The sequence below is a fragment of the Hippopotamus amphibius genome, chromosome 13, assembly GCF_030028045.1.
Source record: "Hippopotamus amphibius kiboko isolate mHipAmp2 chromosome 13, mHipAmp2.hap2, whole genome shotgun sequence".
In the NCBI taxonomy this organism is placed as follows: Eukaryota; Metazoa; Chordata; class Mammalia; order Artiodactyla; family Hippopotamidae; genus Hippopotamus; species Hippopotamus amphibius.
The window spans coordinates 208575-224352 of record NC_080198.1 but is presented as its reverse complement, the minus strand read 5'-3'; the positions used below and the strand labels follow the sequence as shown (position 1 = coordinate 224352).

Sequence of the window (15778 nt, the reverse complement as noted above, 5' to 3'; positions counted from 1 at the left end):
CATCTGCCCCCTCCCTGCATGCCGCCAGAGCCAGGCCAGCGGTGACAGACACATCTCCAGCAAGACCTCAGCCCCCACACCTCCCCAGCCCCTACTCCACCCAGCCCCCAGACCTCAGCACCCACATCACACCAGCCCCCAGACCTTAGCACCCACATCACACCAGCCCCCACACCTCCCCAGCCCCCACACCCAGGTGCCCTGGCCTTGGCGCCCCCAGCTCCAACACATCAGGTCTGGGACCTGGTTGCTGCCTCGCACTGGCCCGCAGCAGGGAGGCGGGGCCGCTCCTGACCACTCACTGGGCAGGAGGCGCTGGCAGCAACGGGCTCCACCTGGCCGCCCACCACCCGGCAGGGCTGCCGCAGGGCCTCTGGGCTTCACAGCGGCCCTGCTTCAGAGGGAGCCCCGGAGCTGCCCGTGGGGTTGGAATCCCAGCTGCTCCCCTCCTATACGTGTGTCCTTGGGGTCGCGGAGAGACAGGGGACAGTGCATCCGCATCGCAGGCCCAGTGGCCTGTCCCCGCCCCGGCACAAACCCTGAGGCTCTGCGGGGTGAGGGCGGCGGCGTTAACCGCAGCCGCGGCAGAACCGCCTGGAGCGGCGGTGCAGGGCAGGCAGAGCGGGCCCCACCTGGTGCCTTCAGATGGGCGGTGGGGGTGGGGCCCAGGCCCCAGAGCCGCCTGAGCGACCAGCCTGCACGCTCCGGGCCGCGGGGCGTCCCCACCGCGCTCCCCAGGCCCCGGCCCTGCGGGCGCCCCCTGCTTCCCCGGCCCGCGCCTCCTCTTCCGCAGACGTCCTGCCGCACCCGGGCCCGGGCCTCGGACCCCCCGGCTGCCGCCACGGCGCACCCAGCCCTGGGCCCACGGGGCGCGGAGACGCACTCACCGGACGCGCTCGGGCTGCGGCGGGAAGCGGCGCGGCGGGAAGCGGCGCGGCGGGAAGGGCTGCGCGGCCGCAGGGGCCACGGAGGAGGCGGGACGGCTGTCTCCCAAAGCCCGCCCCCGCCCCGGAGTCCCGCCCCCATCGTAGTCCCCGCCCCCGGGCCCAGAGCTCCCGCTTCCGGGACCCAGAGTCCCCGCCCCCGACCCCGGAGTCCCCGCCCCCATCGCAGTCCCCGCCCCCGGGCCCGGAGCCCCGCCCCCATCGTAGTCCCCGCCCCCGCCCCCGGAGTCCCCGCCCCCGGGCCCTCGGGTCCTGGAGCGGCCGTCGCCCCGCCCGGCCGCGCGGCCCGGGACTCCGGGATCGGGGGCTGGGGGGCGGGACAGGCCGGGGGGCGGCGAGGGGAGGGAGGGTCGAGCCGCGCAGATCGCCCGCCCCCTTTCCTGGCTGCGGCGCAGGGCTCCCGGGATTCGTGCGACGACCCCCGCCCGGGGCCGGGGGGTCCTCTGCGGAGGCGGCTGCAGCGCGCGGGAGGGCCGTGAGGACCCGCGCCCCCCGGTCGCTGTGGCCCGGGACGCGCTCTGGCCGCCGGGGGCGGTGAAGCGGCCCCACGCGCCTCGGGCCTGCGCTGCGCCTTGCCCTGTTTTTTCTTTTTTTGCCGTAAATCCCGCCCCCGCACACACCTTTTTTTCCTCATGCGGTCATTTTAAAGCCTCCGGCAGACGCACTTCACCTGTAAATACCCGAGTCTTTACCTAATCGATAAGGCCTGTTCTCTGGAACGTCCCCGTGATACCAGCATCACACCTGGCAAAGTGAACAGCACCCAGCGGCCCAGTGTTCCCCGAGGGACTCAAAACTGTCCTTTGACCGTTGGCCTGCTCTAGCCAAGGTGGGAGGAGAAAAGGGAGGTTTTGGAGGGAGGCCCCAGGGGACGCTCACCTGCAGGGTTTGCTGGGAATCTGCTCAGGGCCAGAGCCACCGTGTGGTGCCTCAGGGGGAGGTCGGGGCAGAGGAGGGACCATGGGATGCAGATGGAGGCCAGATATCCGGCAAGCCTCAGTAAATGCTGCCCTCTGTTCTCTCAGCAAGAGAAAGCTTTGCCTGTGAAACACGGACAGTTCTCCAGTCACAGGCACACGTCACTCTGTGTTTCAGGAGCACGCGGCCTTCCTGACCCATATCTGGTTTTGGAACTTGCCCGCACACCTCCCCAGGCACCTGGGCTTCAGAGGGCCCGCCTCCTTTGGACCCTCCTGTCCCCCCCATGGAACAGGGGTCATGTCCCCTGTAGCCAGTAGTCCTGCTCTCAGCTTTCTAGGCCTGCTCCAGCTACCTGGGACCAGGGAACTCCCACTGGCTCCAAGCCCCTTCCGGGATGTGTGCGCAGCTCAGTGCTCCAGAGAGGAAATGGGTCCAGGAACACAGGCTGTCCTTTCGCACAGGGCCAAGTCCGGTGGCCTCCCAGGTTGCTGTGGAGGTACATTTGTCAAGGCCAGAAATTACAGCTTGTGTGTTTTATTTGCAATGCCTATAAATGCAAATATGGCTTGTGGGCCCCCATTTGTACCCTTGCCCTGGGTTCTGTAAATTTTGAGGTGGGACTGTCTTGTTTCAGTATAGTTATGGGCACAAGAAACATTTCATTGTATTCTTAACTTCACTACAAGAAAAATAAGCCAGCAAAGGCATAACCGTAAATGACAACTTACAGTTGACCTCCATAGTAGAGAAACCACAGGAGAACACAGCCCTCTTGCGAAGGGGCCTTGGCAGGGGGCAGGCAGCGCACACCAGGTCCTGCAAGCTGTCGTGCCCAGTCTGCCCATTCGCGTCCCTCTTACCGGCATTGGCAGGTGCCCACGGTGCTGGGAGTCCAGAGCGCTGGCCGGATTCCAAGCAGTGAGCAGCTCTTGCAAAGAGCTACCCTGCCCAAGCTGTAGTCTGGGGATGGGGGTATAAGATGTGCAGAGACACAGACGTCTGCAAGTGATAACAGTCCACCCGACGTGGGGGATACTGTGCGTCCCTCCAACGTGCCTTCACTTGGAAATAGGGCCTAAAGGAGCCAGTAAAGGTGAACCGAGGTCACGCGGTGGGGCCCAGCTAGGACTGGTGTCCTGATGAGAAGCCGGGGCCATCTCCGAGCCCCAGGAAGGATAGCCTCGCCAGAAACCCACCCTGCAGGCACCTTGACCTGGGACGACCACCTCCGGAGCCGTGAGAAGATAAACGTCTGCTGTTTAAGTAGCTCGGTCCATGGCACTTGGCTGCAACAGCCCCCGCTGACCAAGACAGGGGATTTGTATCTCACGGCAAGCTATGAACCTCAGTTTTCTCATCTGTAAAGTGGGGGTGGTATTAGTGCCGCCTCACAGGACTGAGGATGACAGGAATCCCTTGTGAAGCCCTCGGCCCAGTGTGTGTTTGCTGCTACTGGGTTTATTGTTGTTATTAAAGTTCTGACGGGGACTCCAGGCACCCGCATGGCCCGCTGGGCGAAGTCGGGGCACAAGGAAAGCCTGACCCTGCCTGCACCTGTCCTCATGTCTGTCCCAGGTTCCTGCTGTCACTCTGCTACCATGGCATCATCCCATGTTCCCGGCCAGTCCTCATCTTCCCCAAATGGCCTTCCGGTTGGTGGCAGCAGCCCTGGTCCCACCCCCTCCCTCCTGCCCCTCCATGCCCACCCAGTCTCAGGCCCGGCGGGCAGACCAGCTGGGCAGAGGTCCTTGTGACAGGCTGGCCAAGCCCTGCCCTCCCCTCTGCAGGGAGGGGAGGGGTGCAGCCCAGCCCCACACACTGACCCCACAAAGTGACTGGAGTTTAGGGCCTTCAGCCTCTTCCTACGACAAGCCCACCTGCCTGGCGTGCTGCTCAGCTGCGCCTTCGGAGGAGCCGAGGTCGGCCTGCTCCCGCCCCGCCCCGCCCGGCTCCCTCCACACTGCCTCCTCCGGCCCCTGCTCGACTGTCGCCCCAGGAGCCTCCGGCACGGGTCTTCGCCTCCTTCCTTGCCATCTCCCGACCTCTTAGCTGTGTCACCCTGCTATATGAGGGAGGATATTTTTGCCTCTCACTCGGTGAATTCCACAGGGGGCTCTGTTGGTTCATCCTTGGAGTCCTGCCCCGAGAAGAGACCTGGAGATGAACATTCTGGGAGCTTGTCTGGGAGGTGGTCCCAGGAAACACCGTGGGAGAGTGGGGGTGGGACGGCGCGGGGAGGCAGCTGTGGGCGCCTGGAGCTCAGTCCTGTCCTGCCAGGACCTCCAGGGGCCTCAGAGAGATCCCACCCCAAGGCCCTGCCAATTCCTCTCCCGCCAGTCTTTAAGTGAGGGCTGCTTCCGGGACAGTGGTGCCCTGGACCTTCAGGACAGGTGGGTGGGCGGCTCCCAAAGGCAGAGACCTCCTGGGCATCCCCGCAGGTCCCACGACCCGGGCTGCAGTGGGTGCAGGTGGCAGGGAGGGCGATTTCCAGGCACTGGCTCCGGGTCCGGGTGCTGTCTGCACATCACCACGGACCCCCAGGGTAACGGCCTCTTTCAAGGATAAGGAAACTCCCAAAGGTCAAGGCCATGCCTTGAGGGACGGGAGGACTTACCTGCCTGAAATGCAGGGGCTCCGTGGGCCTTGGAGAAGCTGCTGGTTCTCCCTCGAGGTGGGGCGTCGGGAGCAATGGTCCAGCTCCCAGGACCCAGCCTGGTGGGGCCCCCGGAGGGACAGGCCACTGGGAAGACGCCTCAGGGCCCCGGACCTGCAGGGCTCGAGGTGACGGAGCCACCGCTAAAAATAGTCTCGCAGGTTTGGCTGACTTCACTTTCAGAGAAGCTGGCAAAGGGAAGAGATCTGGGGTCAGCGAGAGTCTGTCCGCTGACCCAAGAGATGCAGCTGTTCCCTCCACAGCGCCTCCCAAAGGCCGCGCCTTGGCTTAGAGGTTGGCAGGGTGTTGAACAGACGAAGAAATGCCAAAACGGGCTTCCTTGCAGTGCGTCGTAAATGTCAATGTGTGTGACATCGTGGTTTATAATGAGAAATAAGTATTTGGTCCTTGTCCACCGTTCCTGACCCAGAGCTCCCCGAGCCCCGGGGACGTCCTGGGCTGAGAGGGACGACGGCGTCAGTCGCTGTGGATGAGGCGACCTTGGGGAACCACCCAAGGACGGGGCCGCTTGCCCGTGGAGCCCACCATGTGCGCAGAGGCCTGGAACGTGGGTCCCAGCCCCTGACCTTCCGGGCGGGGAGGGGGCCGGCGGTGGAATGAGCAGCCCACGGCCAGCCCATGCAGCGTCGGGCTGGGGGAGGCGTGGAGACAGGGAGAGGAGGGTGGGGCCCGGGGAGGCGAGGACGCGGGGACCCTCCCCCAGCCCTGCCCCGGACGTCCCCCAGCTGGCTGTTCCCGAGTCACATCCTCTATAAGAAGCCTGCGATCGGGTGCGTAAGCCGCTCCTCTGCGCTCTGTGAGCTGCTCCAGCAAGTGGACCGAACCCGAGGCGGGGTCGTGGGATCCTCCCACCCGCAGCCCGTGGCTCAGGAGCACAGGGGACAACCTGCCTCCCACTGGCGTCTGCAGCTGGAGGAGGGGCGGGGGGACAGCCCTGCGGGACCGAGCCCTGAACCTGGGGACCTGCCGTCTCGGGCCGACCGTGGCAGAGGCGGGCTGAGCTGCAGGACACCCAGCTGGTGTCCGAAGGGGGCAGCCTTGTGGGAAGGAGTCTTGTGGGGTCTGCGCTGAGTCCAGGTAGGTTGTGTCAGAACTGACTCGAATTGACCCAGCGGATGTCTGCGAACTGGTGTGGAGACACGCCCCCCACCCGCCGCCGCCCCGCCACACACGCACATTGTAATTCAGTGCAGAACCTTTTAACCTAGAACACATTAATGCTTAAAATACAATGTAACGTGAGGGTGCTAGATGAAATCATCACAGGATTCAGTAGAAGCTCTGAAGCGCTGTGTGCTGTGTAGCGACTGGGCACAGATTTACAGGTGACTAGTGTGCATCCTTTTCCTTCTGGCGGTAAGTGACAGCTCAGCTCCCGGAATCGCCTCACTTGCCACTGACATTAAAGCCTCTGCCGGGAGAGTTTCAGTTTTGCAAGATGAAAAGTTTCTGGAGATGATGCTGGTGATGGTTGCATGGGGACGAGAACATGCTTAAGTGCCACCGACCTGTACAGTTGAAAGTGGTTAAAATGGTAAACTTTATGTAATGTGTATTTTACCACAAATTCATAATTTTGGAGCTTTTCGTAAATGGACAGGGCCTGATCAGCCCTCACCTACTTTACAACTGAGCCCCCTGGTTCTACCTTGAGAGAAATCTGAACTCAGGTGAGTTGCCAGAGCCTGGATGGAACCCCAGCTCTCCCACCCGCTGTGTATAGAAGCACATATTATTTTACTTAAAAATCCCTTTCTTTTGTTTCTCATTTAGATTAAAGTGAGGGCAATATGTAAATTTCATTTAGATTATGTGTGTAGGCTGGTAATGTGATCTACGAATCATCAGAGGATATGGAAAGAGGGTGATATAAAATATGTTACATAAAATGAAGATATTGGGACGGGCAGCACTGAAGGTCACTGACAACTCTTCCCCTCGTGGTTGATATTTTGGATGCTTCAAAAACATATAGCTTTACTACAGCCTCCGATAGTCTAGCCCTGCCTTCCCTGCCTGAGTCCCCTAGTCTAACCCGCACTGAAACATTGACTCAGAGAGGTCACGTCTTAAAGCCGTCGGAATCAGCCTCTGCTGCACGAAAACCACCAGCCGCTGTGAGGCTGGAAACAGCAGTCACAGTTATCCCGTGATTCAGTGGTCAGTGCTGGGACTGGCCTCTGTGGATCCTCACCCGTGCATCTACAGTCAGTTCCTGGCCACCCCAGCGGCTCTGTTCTGGGACCCGGCGACGCTGGGCCCAAGTCTCTCACCCTCCACAGGACTGGTTCTGGCTGTTCAAGCATGGAAGCCGTGTGTCTTCTTGCAGCCGAGGCTTGGACCAGGCACGGCATCACAGCTGCCATGCCCTGCTGGTTACAGCAAGGTGCAGGCCTGCGCGATTCAAGGGATGGAGAAGCAACCCCGTTACCTGATGGAAGCAGCTGAAAGATCGTGGTGCTTTTAGCACTCGCCACGTGGTCCGACCTCACCTCTCCCTGCAGGTCTTTGCTCAAATCCCAGCTTATCAGAAGGGCCTTCCTGAGGTCCCTGCTCACCACCCCCTCTCCCCCCAGACAGCACTCCCCAGGCCTCACTGCGGTGGTTTTCTCCAAGCACTTGTCACCCTGCACGCCCCCCCCACCCCCCAACCCCCGCTCCCTCCAGCCCCGCGAGGCCTCCTCCCCTCACCACACTCTCATCCTCTCTCCTTTATTATGTGGAACAATCCCATGGCCGTGTTTCCATCCTGAACACACCACCAGCCCCAGTTTTACCACATCAGAACTTCTCTTCTGAATAAGGCCAGGCTCGGCCTGAAAAGGCTTCTGGTGAATTCCATCTCCTCCAGCCAGATCCTCGGAGAGCCCAGAACGGCCACGTGAACGGCGGCGTCTGCCAGCCCCCTCCCACCTGCCCCCTGCAGCTGGGGCAGGGGAGCCCCGACTCCAGCCGCCCTGCAGGGGTCCCAGCGGCTGTGGCTGGACGCGTCCTCAGCTCGCCCTGCGGAAGGTCCTGAGAGCAACTGTCTGCAACGCACTGCTGCTGACGAAAAATCAGTCAGTGGTCAATCCAAGAAAGAAACGGAGGCTTTCATGTGCGCCAACCTGAGGATAATAACCTTGGAGACAGTTTCTCAGAGAGCTCCGAGGGCTGTTCCGGGGGGGCGGGGGGGGGGAGCGGCGTATATACGTGATTTTGACGAAGGGGTGCGGGCAGCCGAGCATGAAGCCTGGTGGGAGCCCAATGCTACTCAGGAGGGACAGATGTCTTCATGGCTTTAGTGCTTTTCTAAGTGTGAGCAAAGGTAAGAATCCAGGTTCATAAAATTTTGTCCTGAAAATATCTCTCTGAAGGCCATTTCTGCCAGTTTCCCCAGGGCACAACGTGCCTCATCCTGGTCTTCTCCCTGAATGCCTTTCAGGCTGTCCTGTGAGTCCGTGACGGTGGAAGTTGATGACTTAATTCTTGTAGAACTGGATGGTGGGCAACATTCTTTGTCACAATCCCCTCCCTTTTGGTCTTAACGTGACCAAGGTTTAGGAGGCATTTCATGATGAATCTATCCCCTGGCGCTAGAAATGCTCACTTCCAGGTCAGGTGAGGATTTCCTGGACAGGCCACTCAAGGTACTGTTTCTGGACGAGCGCTGTTAACGGTAGCCCGAAGCCTCTGGGCCCCCTGTCCTGAGTGTCTGTTACGGCCCAGGAAATGGTTCCCTCTGTGGCTTCTTCCCACATCTAGAGCTACACTATTTCCATCACTGATCTTACAGAACTACGTAACTGGTCAATTGTTTTAGGTCACCTAGTCGTCATTACTTTTAGCGGAGGCTCAGTCACACTGTTGGTGATGCAAGAAACAGTAGCTCTGTAAAATAGGCAGAATGCGAGGAATACAGCTACTGACGTGAATAAGGTCATGAGTAAGCGTCTCAGCTACGAACTTCCTTTAGGTGCAGGCCCGCATCTCCCCGGGTTGCCTGACCTATCCATTCTGCACCGGTCATTATCTTTACGGGAAATGATATATCGGCCTTATCCATAAAGTCCATCCACCAAAGACGTCTGCATGTACAAGACGAGTGGTGGGTCGTCGTGACCCCGTGCAGGATAAGGAGAGGAATGTTATCTTCTAAGGAGCTACGTGGCTGTTGCCAGAAGGAGAAAAACGGATTTTTGTGGCTGAGCAGACGTTTCTGCCACCGGGGGGGGGGGGGGGGGGGGGGCCGGTTAACACGGAGCACAGGTGCACGTGCACCCTGTGGGGAGGGAGGAGGCCAAAGGCAGAGAAAAAGTTTATGTTTTAAGTGTTTCTCGTCTTGCCTTAAAACACGGGTTTTATTTCATCACCACGCTGTGTGAAACCGTGTAAGACAGCGCTCGTCACATTGTGAAGTGTATTTTAGGAGGACTCATGAGACGAACTTCTTTGTCTTCTCTAGAAAAGCAAGCTTGTTTCCGTCACTCGGACACCTTGAATGAGGCCACTGCTCGGGCTCCCCGCTCGCGGCAGCTGGGGCGCTCTGGCTGCGCTGCGCTCCAGCGTGAGACGCGGGCAGAGTCTCCCTGCAGGCTGGGCGCCCGTGGCACTGCCGCTCCTCTTCCCACTGCGCTTCTCTGCCCTGATTCGCGCGCGTGCATTTTAATTGTATTATTTTCCTAAACTGCCTTGACCCCTTCTCGTAACACTGTGAGGATAGATGCATTTACAGGTATAGAAAAGAGAGAGGCAAGGTCCGTCTCCCCACGGAACGGGCTGCTGGCGGGTCCCCTCCGAGACGGCGGGGCCTCGGCGCGCGCCCTCCTGCGCCACGCCACTGCCTCCCGGTGCGAAAACCCCCAGGGCGGCGCCCACCGGGCGGCCTGCAGCCCGGCCCAGGGGACGGCGGAGGCAGGGACAGCCTGAGTCTGACTCCCCGCACAGGCCGCTGCTCGGGAGGGGCAGGCGTCACGTCCACCGGAGCCCTGTCCACCCGGCTGGGCTCTGCGGCCACCGCCCGGCTGCAGGGGAGGCTGGGAGTTCTGTCCTCCTCAGGCAGCCGTGCGCCCGCCTGCAACTTGGGAGTCGTGTGGTTGAGGAAAGAAGGAGATAAAGGGGAAGAAACGGGAGGTGACTCACAGTCTTATGCTTTCTGTGAGATCAGAGAAAATACACCTTCTCTCTGCCCCGTTCCCGTCACAGAGCCCCCAACCCTTGTAACGTCCTACGTGATATGAACACGGGCGCGCCTTCTGTTTACTGAGGTGACTCTTGGGGGCTCCTGGGTCCTGGTCACCAGAAGGACCAAGCCAGGATGACAAGCTTCCAGTTCTCAGCTCCCCACCCCACCCTCCAGAGAGGGGAGGGGCTGTGAATGGAGTTCACGGTGAGTCACACCTCCAGGACACCCAGCGGGCGGTCCCGGGCGGAGCACGTCCCCCCGGGCGGGAGGGGGCGCCCCCAAGTCCGCGGCAGAGACGCTGCCGTGCGCGGACCCTCCCAGGCCTCACCCTGAGCGCTCCGGCTGCCCTGCGTCCTGCATCACACCCGTTAACGAGCTGGTAAACGTAGGCGAGTGTTTCCCTGAGTTCTGTGAGCTGCTCTAGCAACCTGATCAAACCTGAGGAAGGGGTGGTGGGAACCTCGGCTCCGCAGCCTCGTCAGACAGAAGCTGTGGGTAACCCGGGGACCCCGCTGGCGCGGGCACCTGGGGGGCAGTCCTGCGGGGCTGAGCCCTCGATCTGTGGGGTCTGAAGCTACCTCTGGGCAACAGGGTCAGAATGTGGCTACATCGCAGGACACTCACGCTGGTGACACAGAGAGTTGCTTGGTGCAGGGACACCTCCCCCGCACATTCAGTGACCAGACGTGACCTGTTCCCTATGGAAGTAACGGAGCTTCACCGAAGAGCCAGATCCAGGAGGGGGGCCCTGGATGCTTTTCTTACACACTTGCCTGTGGTTTCTGGAGGATTCTCGAATCCCTTCGTGAGACTGGATTCAGGACAGAGCTGGGCGCCGCCTCGCATCTGAACCAGAATTCTCAAGCGGAGCTTCGTCTCCCGGCCCGCCAAGCCCCGGGCCACCGGGAGGAAGGCGTCTCCTGGCTCAGCCTGGGCGTGGGCGGCCTGTGCTCCAGGCCCTGCCTGCTCTCCCGCCGTGCGGCTGTGTTCAGGGAAGCCAGGCTGCCCCCTGGGGACCCCGCGGGCTCTCGCCTGGCGAGGGGGCCGTGAGAGCACCAGACTCTGCTGTGGACGCCCTGGCCCTGGTGTTGGGGAGGGGGGAACGGCAGGGATCTGACAAAGGGGCAGGAGTGGGAGTGCCGCTCGAGGCAGGGCTGATAGGGCCGGTCCCCTCTACGGTGGGTCCTCACGACCACCCCAGGCAGGGCACAGAGCCCAGAGACGGAACACACGTCTCCACCCTGCAGGCAACAAGACGGGAGCCCCGGCGCTGGGGCAGGGGGCTGGTCCTGCCGGGCAGGCAAATGGGCACGGGGCGGGGGGGGGGGGGTCTGACTCCAGGGCTGAGTCGCCCCTCGAGGGGGGGCCGCTGGTTCTTTCTGACCCCAAGACGGTCTGGGGAGCAGGGCCGCCTCACCCCAGGGGTTGAGTGGACACGGAGAGACAGGCCGCCCCGAGGCGGAGCGGGGCAGGGGGCAGCCTGCTCCCCAGGCCAGCCCTGGGGCGCGTCCGGGACCCCAGGCCGGCTCTGAGTCCGTGGGCTCCTCTGCAGGCAGGGGGCTCTGCGGTCCCCACACCTGGGACCTGAGAACAGTGACGTCCACGCAGGCCCCTTGTTTATAAACAGGTAAAACTGTGGGCCAGCGGGAGGGTTAGGTGACATGGAAGGATGGACGGAAGGACAGACGGACGGACGGACGGACGCACGCGCGGGCCAGGGGGCTGGGTCTGCCCAGTGAATGTCCAGTTACAGTGAACCCGCTCCCCACGGCTCTTCCTGCCACTCCTTGGGGAGGTCGGGACGCTGAGGGCGGGGAGGACGGCTGGGGGGCAGGACAGGAGAGAGAGAGAGTGCCGTGGGGAGGCTGTTGGGCCAGGGGCTCCCGGGAGACGCCGAAGACACAAGCCGGGCGAAGCGGGCGCACAGCTGCTGGGACGGCCAGCCTGGGGCCCGAGCCCGGCCAGCCGCTCCCGAAGGGCCCTGCACGGGTCCGCTGGGTGCAGGGGGAGGGCCCGGCCCCTTGCCGGCGGGGGCGTCTGCGGCCCATCCTGCTTCCTCCCTGGCATTTCCCGGGGTCGCCCCCGCAGACCTGCGTCCTAACGCCATCTCAGGATGAGGCCGGAGCGGACACCCTGCCCGGGGGGTCACCCGGCTCCCCTGGGCCCAGCCAGCGGGCCTGAGAGCCAGGACGCGCAGGGCCCGGGCACACAGACAGGCCGGGATGCCAGGCGCTGGCCGGAACCTTTATTCCATGGGGTCACTTTGTGACCAAGCCGACGGTCACACTGACTGGACAAGGTGGGGGTCCCAGACGGGGACGGGGTGCAGGCAGGAGGCTTCCACCACGTTCTCGGGGAGGGCTGTGCACTGGGAGGGGCGAACCCACAGCGGGGGACACATCCCGAGACCCCCTCAGTACTCGAAGGTAACCGTCTTGACCCGCAGGTACTCATTCAGGGCCGCCTCACCTGCAAGACACGCGAGCCCGGGGGCAGCGTCAGGGCCCAGCGGGTCCTCCCGCGGGCAGGCGGGCAGCACGCGGTTCCCAGCGCGGCTGTCTCATGCCCCCCACCCCCCACGTCGTCTCCCAGAGCCCCTGCGTCCCGAGGCTGAGAGGAGCCCGCTGCCCTCCTCCACCTTTGCGCCCTGCTGCCCCCAAGCCTGGCATCAGAGCTGACCCCCGCCTGGATCTAGTCCCCCGCGGCTGGCTTCCACAGCAGCAGGATGGGGGAGTGGGGCCCACCCTAAACCAGGGAGCAGCCAGGAAAGGGGGTGCAGGGCAGAAGTCACGTCCCCGGGCGGGCAGGCTCGGTGACACCGTCTCCACGCTGGACTCCACGTGCCCCACGGGCACGCTCGGCCCCCATGGGTGCCCCTCTCTGAGGGTGAATCCTGGGCCCTGACCGTGGCCCCCAGGCCCCCGCAATGCAGCCCTTGCCCACCTCCAAGGCCCCCTCCCCACCCCCGGCCCCTGCAGCCCTCAGCCTCTCTCTGCAGCCGAGACCAAAGCTGGTTCCCTAGGAGCCGCCGTCCCCTCTGGCGGGAACACGCGACCCTGGGCCTCCACGGCGGCTCTTCCAGCCACGGGGGCCTCGGCCCAGGGGACACCTCCTCAGGGAGGCCCACCTGGCCCCCGGCTGCTCAGAGGCTGGCTCTGTCCTCCAGCCTCCGCCGTGCTTTGTCCCCTCCCAGGAGGCAGTGAGCAGCCAGGGGTCAGCTCGGCCCACGGGCCCTGCGGCGCGGCCCCCGACGCGGGGGTGGTGAGTGAATGAGCGGGAGCCGGCCTGCTGAGCTCACCCAGGTCCTTGCCGAATCCCGACTGTTTGAAGCCCCCGAAGGGGGCGGCCACGTCCGTCTTGTTGTAGGTGTTGACGAAGACGGTGCCCGCCTCCAGCCTGTCGCTGACGTACAGGGCCTTGCTGACGTCCCGGGTGAGCACGCCAGAGGCCAGGCCGAACTCCGTGGCGTTGGCCCGAGACAGCACCGCGTCCACGTCGCTGCAGGGGACACGCAGGAGGCCGCGGTGAGGGGGCCGCACGGCCGGGCTCAGGACGCGGGGACCTGCAGCCCCGGCCCAGAGGGGAGCCCGGCGCGGCGCGGGGCAGACGGGCAGCCGGCGACCGGACGGCAGCCTCACGAGCCACGGAGACAGCGGCTGCTGTGGCGGCCTCTGGGGTTTGGGGCGCTCGCGCCGCGGGGGCTGGGGGGGCAGCCAGTGCGCCGTGCAGACGCGGAGGGCGCTGCCCGGGGCCCCCACCCCACGGCCGAGAGGGCGCTGCGGGGCTGGGCTGCGTCCCGGGCCCCCGCCCGTCTGGGCTCCCCTCCGGGCCCCGCAGCGCACGCGGAGACCCCGGCAGCGGGGATGGGACTCGGGCCCTCGAGGGGCGTGCGCGGGCTCCCTACCCGTCGGCAAAGCGGGAGACGATCATGATGGGCCCGAAGGACTCCTCCCGCGCGATGAACATGTGGTCCTCCACGTCCGTGAAGACCGTCGGCTCGAAGAAGAAACCTGCGGCGTGGAGACAGGGCAGCGCGGGACGCTGTGGGCGCCGGCGTCCTGACCCTCGCGGCCTTTTAACCACGTGCTGTGAGGACGTGAGCTGACGCCCAGAGCTGGTCTCTCCCCCGCCAGGGCTGCAGCTCGCGCAAGAAAAAACCTGGGTTTTTCTAGTGACGTTTAGTCTGAAAGCACCTCTGGATCCTCTGGCTGGTGCAGCCTCCGGATGGCCCTCCATCGGCCCCATGGAGGGCGGCTGGGACAGTGGTCCTGGTGCACAGGCCTCCCAGGATGGCCTCCCCGTCCTTCCCGGCACTGTGGGGCAGGGGCTGCCTCCCCGGACACAGGGGCTGGTGCTCTTGGCCAGACACACCTCCTCCCATCCCGACTGCCACCCCCAGAACCATTTCTGGAGGCAGAAAGGCTTTCTCTGACTATTTCTCCTCTGGACACAGAGCCGTGGGCCCTGAGACCCGCTGGACGGAGATTTAATTTGACCTGACGCAGGGAAAATCGAGACTTGAAATTTTCTCTCATATTTAGAAAACAAAAAACACTTTTTAACTTTTCACTTGATAAAATAGTCCCTATTTTTACGTTTATAAATTATATTTTAACAGTAATTACAATTGTTACAACACGAGTCATGTATGACCACGTCGACTCCCTGGGTGTGGCCTGTACTCACTCTGTCTGCAAAGGAAATGTGCCCCCCAGGTCCTGGCGCTCTGGGGGGCCAGTCTGCCCTCCTGCCCCCCGTGCTCTGGGCCCCGGGAGGAGGGCTGTACCCGGAATCCCGCACCCTCTGGCCTCCAGCTGGGTGGGCCACCGGGAGGGGTCTGCGTTCACAGCGCTGCCCCCACGGGGTCCTGGGATTCTGCTCCCTGCTCTTGCCCCTCAGGCCAGGGGCTGCAGGGACGGCTCCCCCTGGTTCCTGGGTGCCGCACCCCTTAACTGCTCTGCAAAGGTGCCTTCACGTCACGTCAGCCCCACGCTGTGGCCCCGTGGACCCCGAGTTAGTGGGGGCGGCGGGGGGGGGGGGGAGCCGACAGCCGCAGCGCCTACAAGCCCTCTGCCGCGGTCGGAGGTGCCCAGGAGAGCCTGAGACCTGCCGCAGCGCCCCGGCCTGAGCCTGACGTCACCCGGGCCAGGAGGCCACCAGGCTGTCTGCTTGGCCCCGAGAGCGGGAACACGCCAGGCAGATGAGGAGGGAGGGTGAGGTGCAGCAAGGCAGACGTCGGTGGGGAGAGACCCTGGCGGCTACGGGTGTGGGCTGGCCGCTGCGGAGGCAGCCCCCGCGGGAGGGTCTCGGCACAGCCAGGCTCAGCGGCCGCATACGTGCAGGACGGGGGGGCTCAGGAGGCCCCCAGGAAGCCCCGCGACGGTCTGGACTGAGAGGTCGGCACGATGGTGGCAGGGGTCCAAAAGGGTCCCCAGGGTTGAGAGAATCGGCAGTTAATGAAGAGCTGGGGTCAGGAAAGAGAGGAGCTGTTCCCTCCTTCCCGCCAGTGAGTGACTCAGGCCACGGGGGCTTCACGCCGGCACCAAGGGCCGGATGGGGACGGTGCAGGACACAGACGTGCGCCTGACGGGGGAGCAGGTGCTCCGAGCGGAAACGGCACAGACCGTCCGTGTCCCTGGCTCTGGCTCCCCAGCCTTGATGCTGGATTGGACAGAAGATTCTAGAGGGCAGGTGCACGTCTAGGGTCAGGTCGGGGCTGGGGATGCTGTGATGAGGCGGATCTGGTACCCCTGAGACTGAGGGGCCTGGGTGACGTGAAGATGGAGGGGCCCCGGGCTCAGGAGTCTGGGTGAGGACACCGGTCTTGGGAGGCTCTGAGCCACTGCGGGGGGACAGACCCTTGAGGGAAAGTGTGCAAGCTCAGAACAGACCTGCGGCTAGCCCGACATTTAAGGGACAGGAGGAGGGGCTTTCTGGTAAAGCGTGGCTGTGGAGGAGTGATGGCCAAAGACAGGAAAACCATGACATCCAGCACAGGGCTCCACGGGAGGAAGGGGTTTCCAGGACGCCGTGACACGCGTAGAAAAGGAGGGTCCAGTGCCTTCCCCTTGCCAG

General features: G+C 63.5%; 2 protein-coding genes across 4 annotated transcripts in view; both read right to left on the bottom strand.

Moving 5' to 3' along the window:
- The window catches only part of SLC41A3 (solute carrier family 41 member 3), a 53499-nt gene extending 52569 nt beyond the window's left edge, over nucleotides 1-930 (bottom strand). For all 3 annotated transcript variants that reach the window (XM_057705982.1, XM_057705983.1, XM_057705984.1), the window contains exon 1: nucleotides 888-930. The gene's annotated coding sequence lies outside the window, so the exon portion shown is untranslated. The remainder of the gene's footprint in view (nucleotides 1-887) is intronic.
- An 11002-nt stretch (nucleotides 931-11932) lies between these two features.
- Nucleotides 11933-15778, bottom strand: part of ALDH1L1 (aldehyde dehydrogenase 1 family member L1) — a 39229-nt gene continuing 35383 nt past the window's right edge. Inside the window, exons 20-22 of the mRNA XM_057706548.1 lie at nucleotides 13608-13713; nucleotides 13002-13201; nucleotides 11933-12172 (exon numbers count right to left, since the gene is read on the bottom strand). Coding sequence (XP_057562531.1) covers nucleotides 12117-12172; nucleotides 13002-13201; nucleotides 13608-13713 — 362 coding nt within the window. The 3' untranslated portion in view covers nucleotides 11933-12116. The remainder of the gene's footprint in view (nucleotides 12173-13001; nucleotides 13202-13607; nucleotides 13714-15778) is intronic.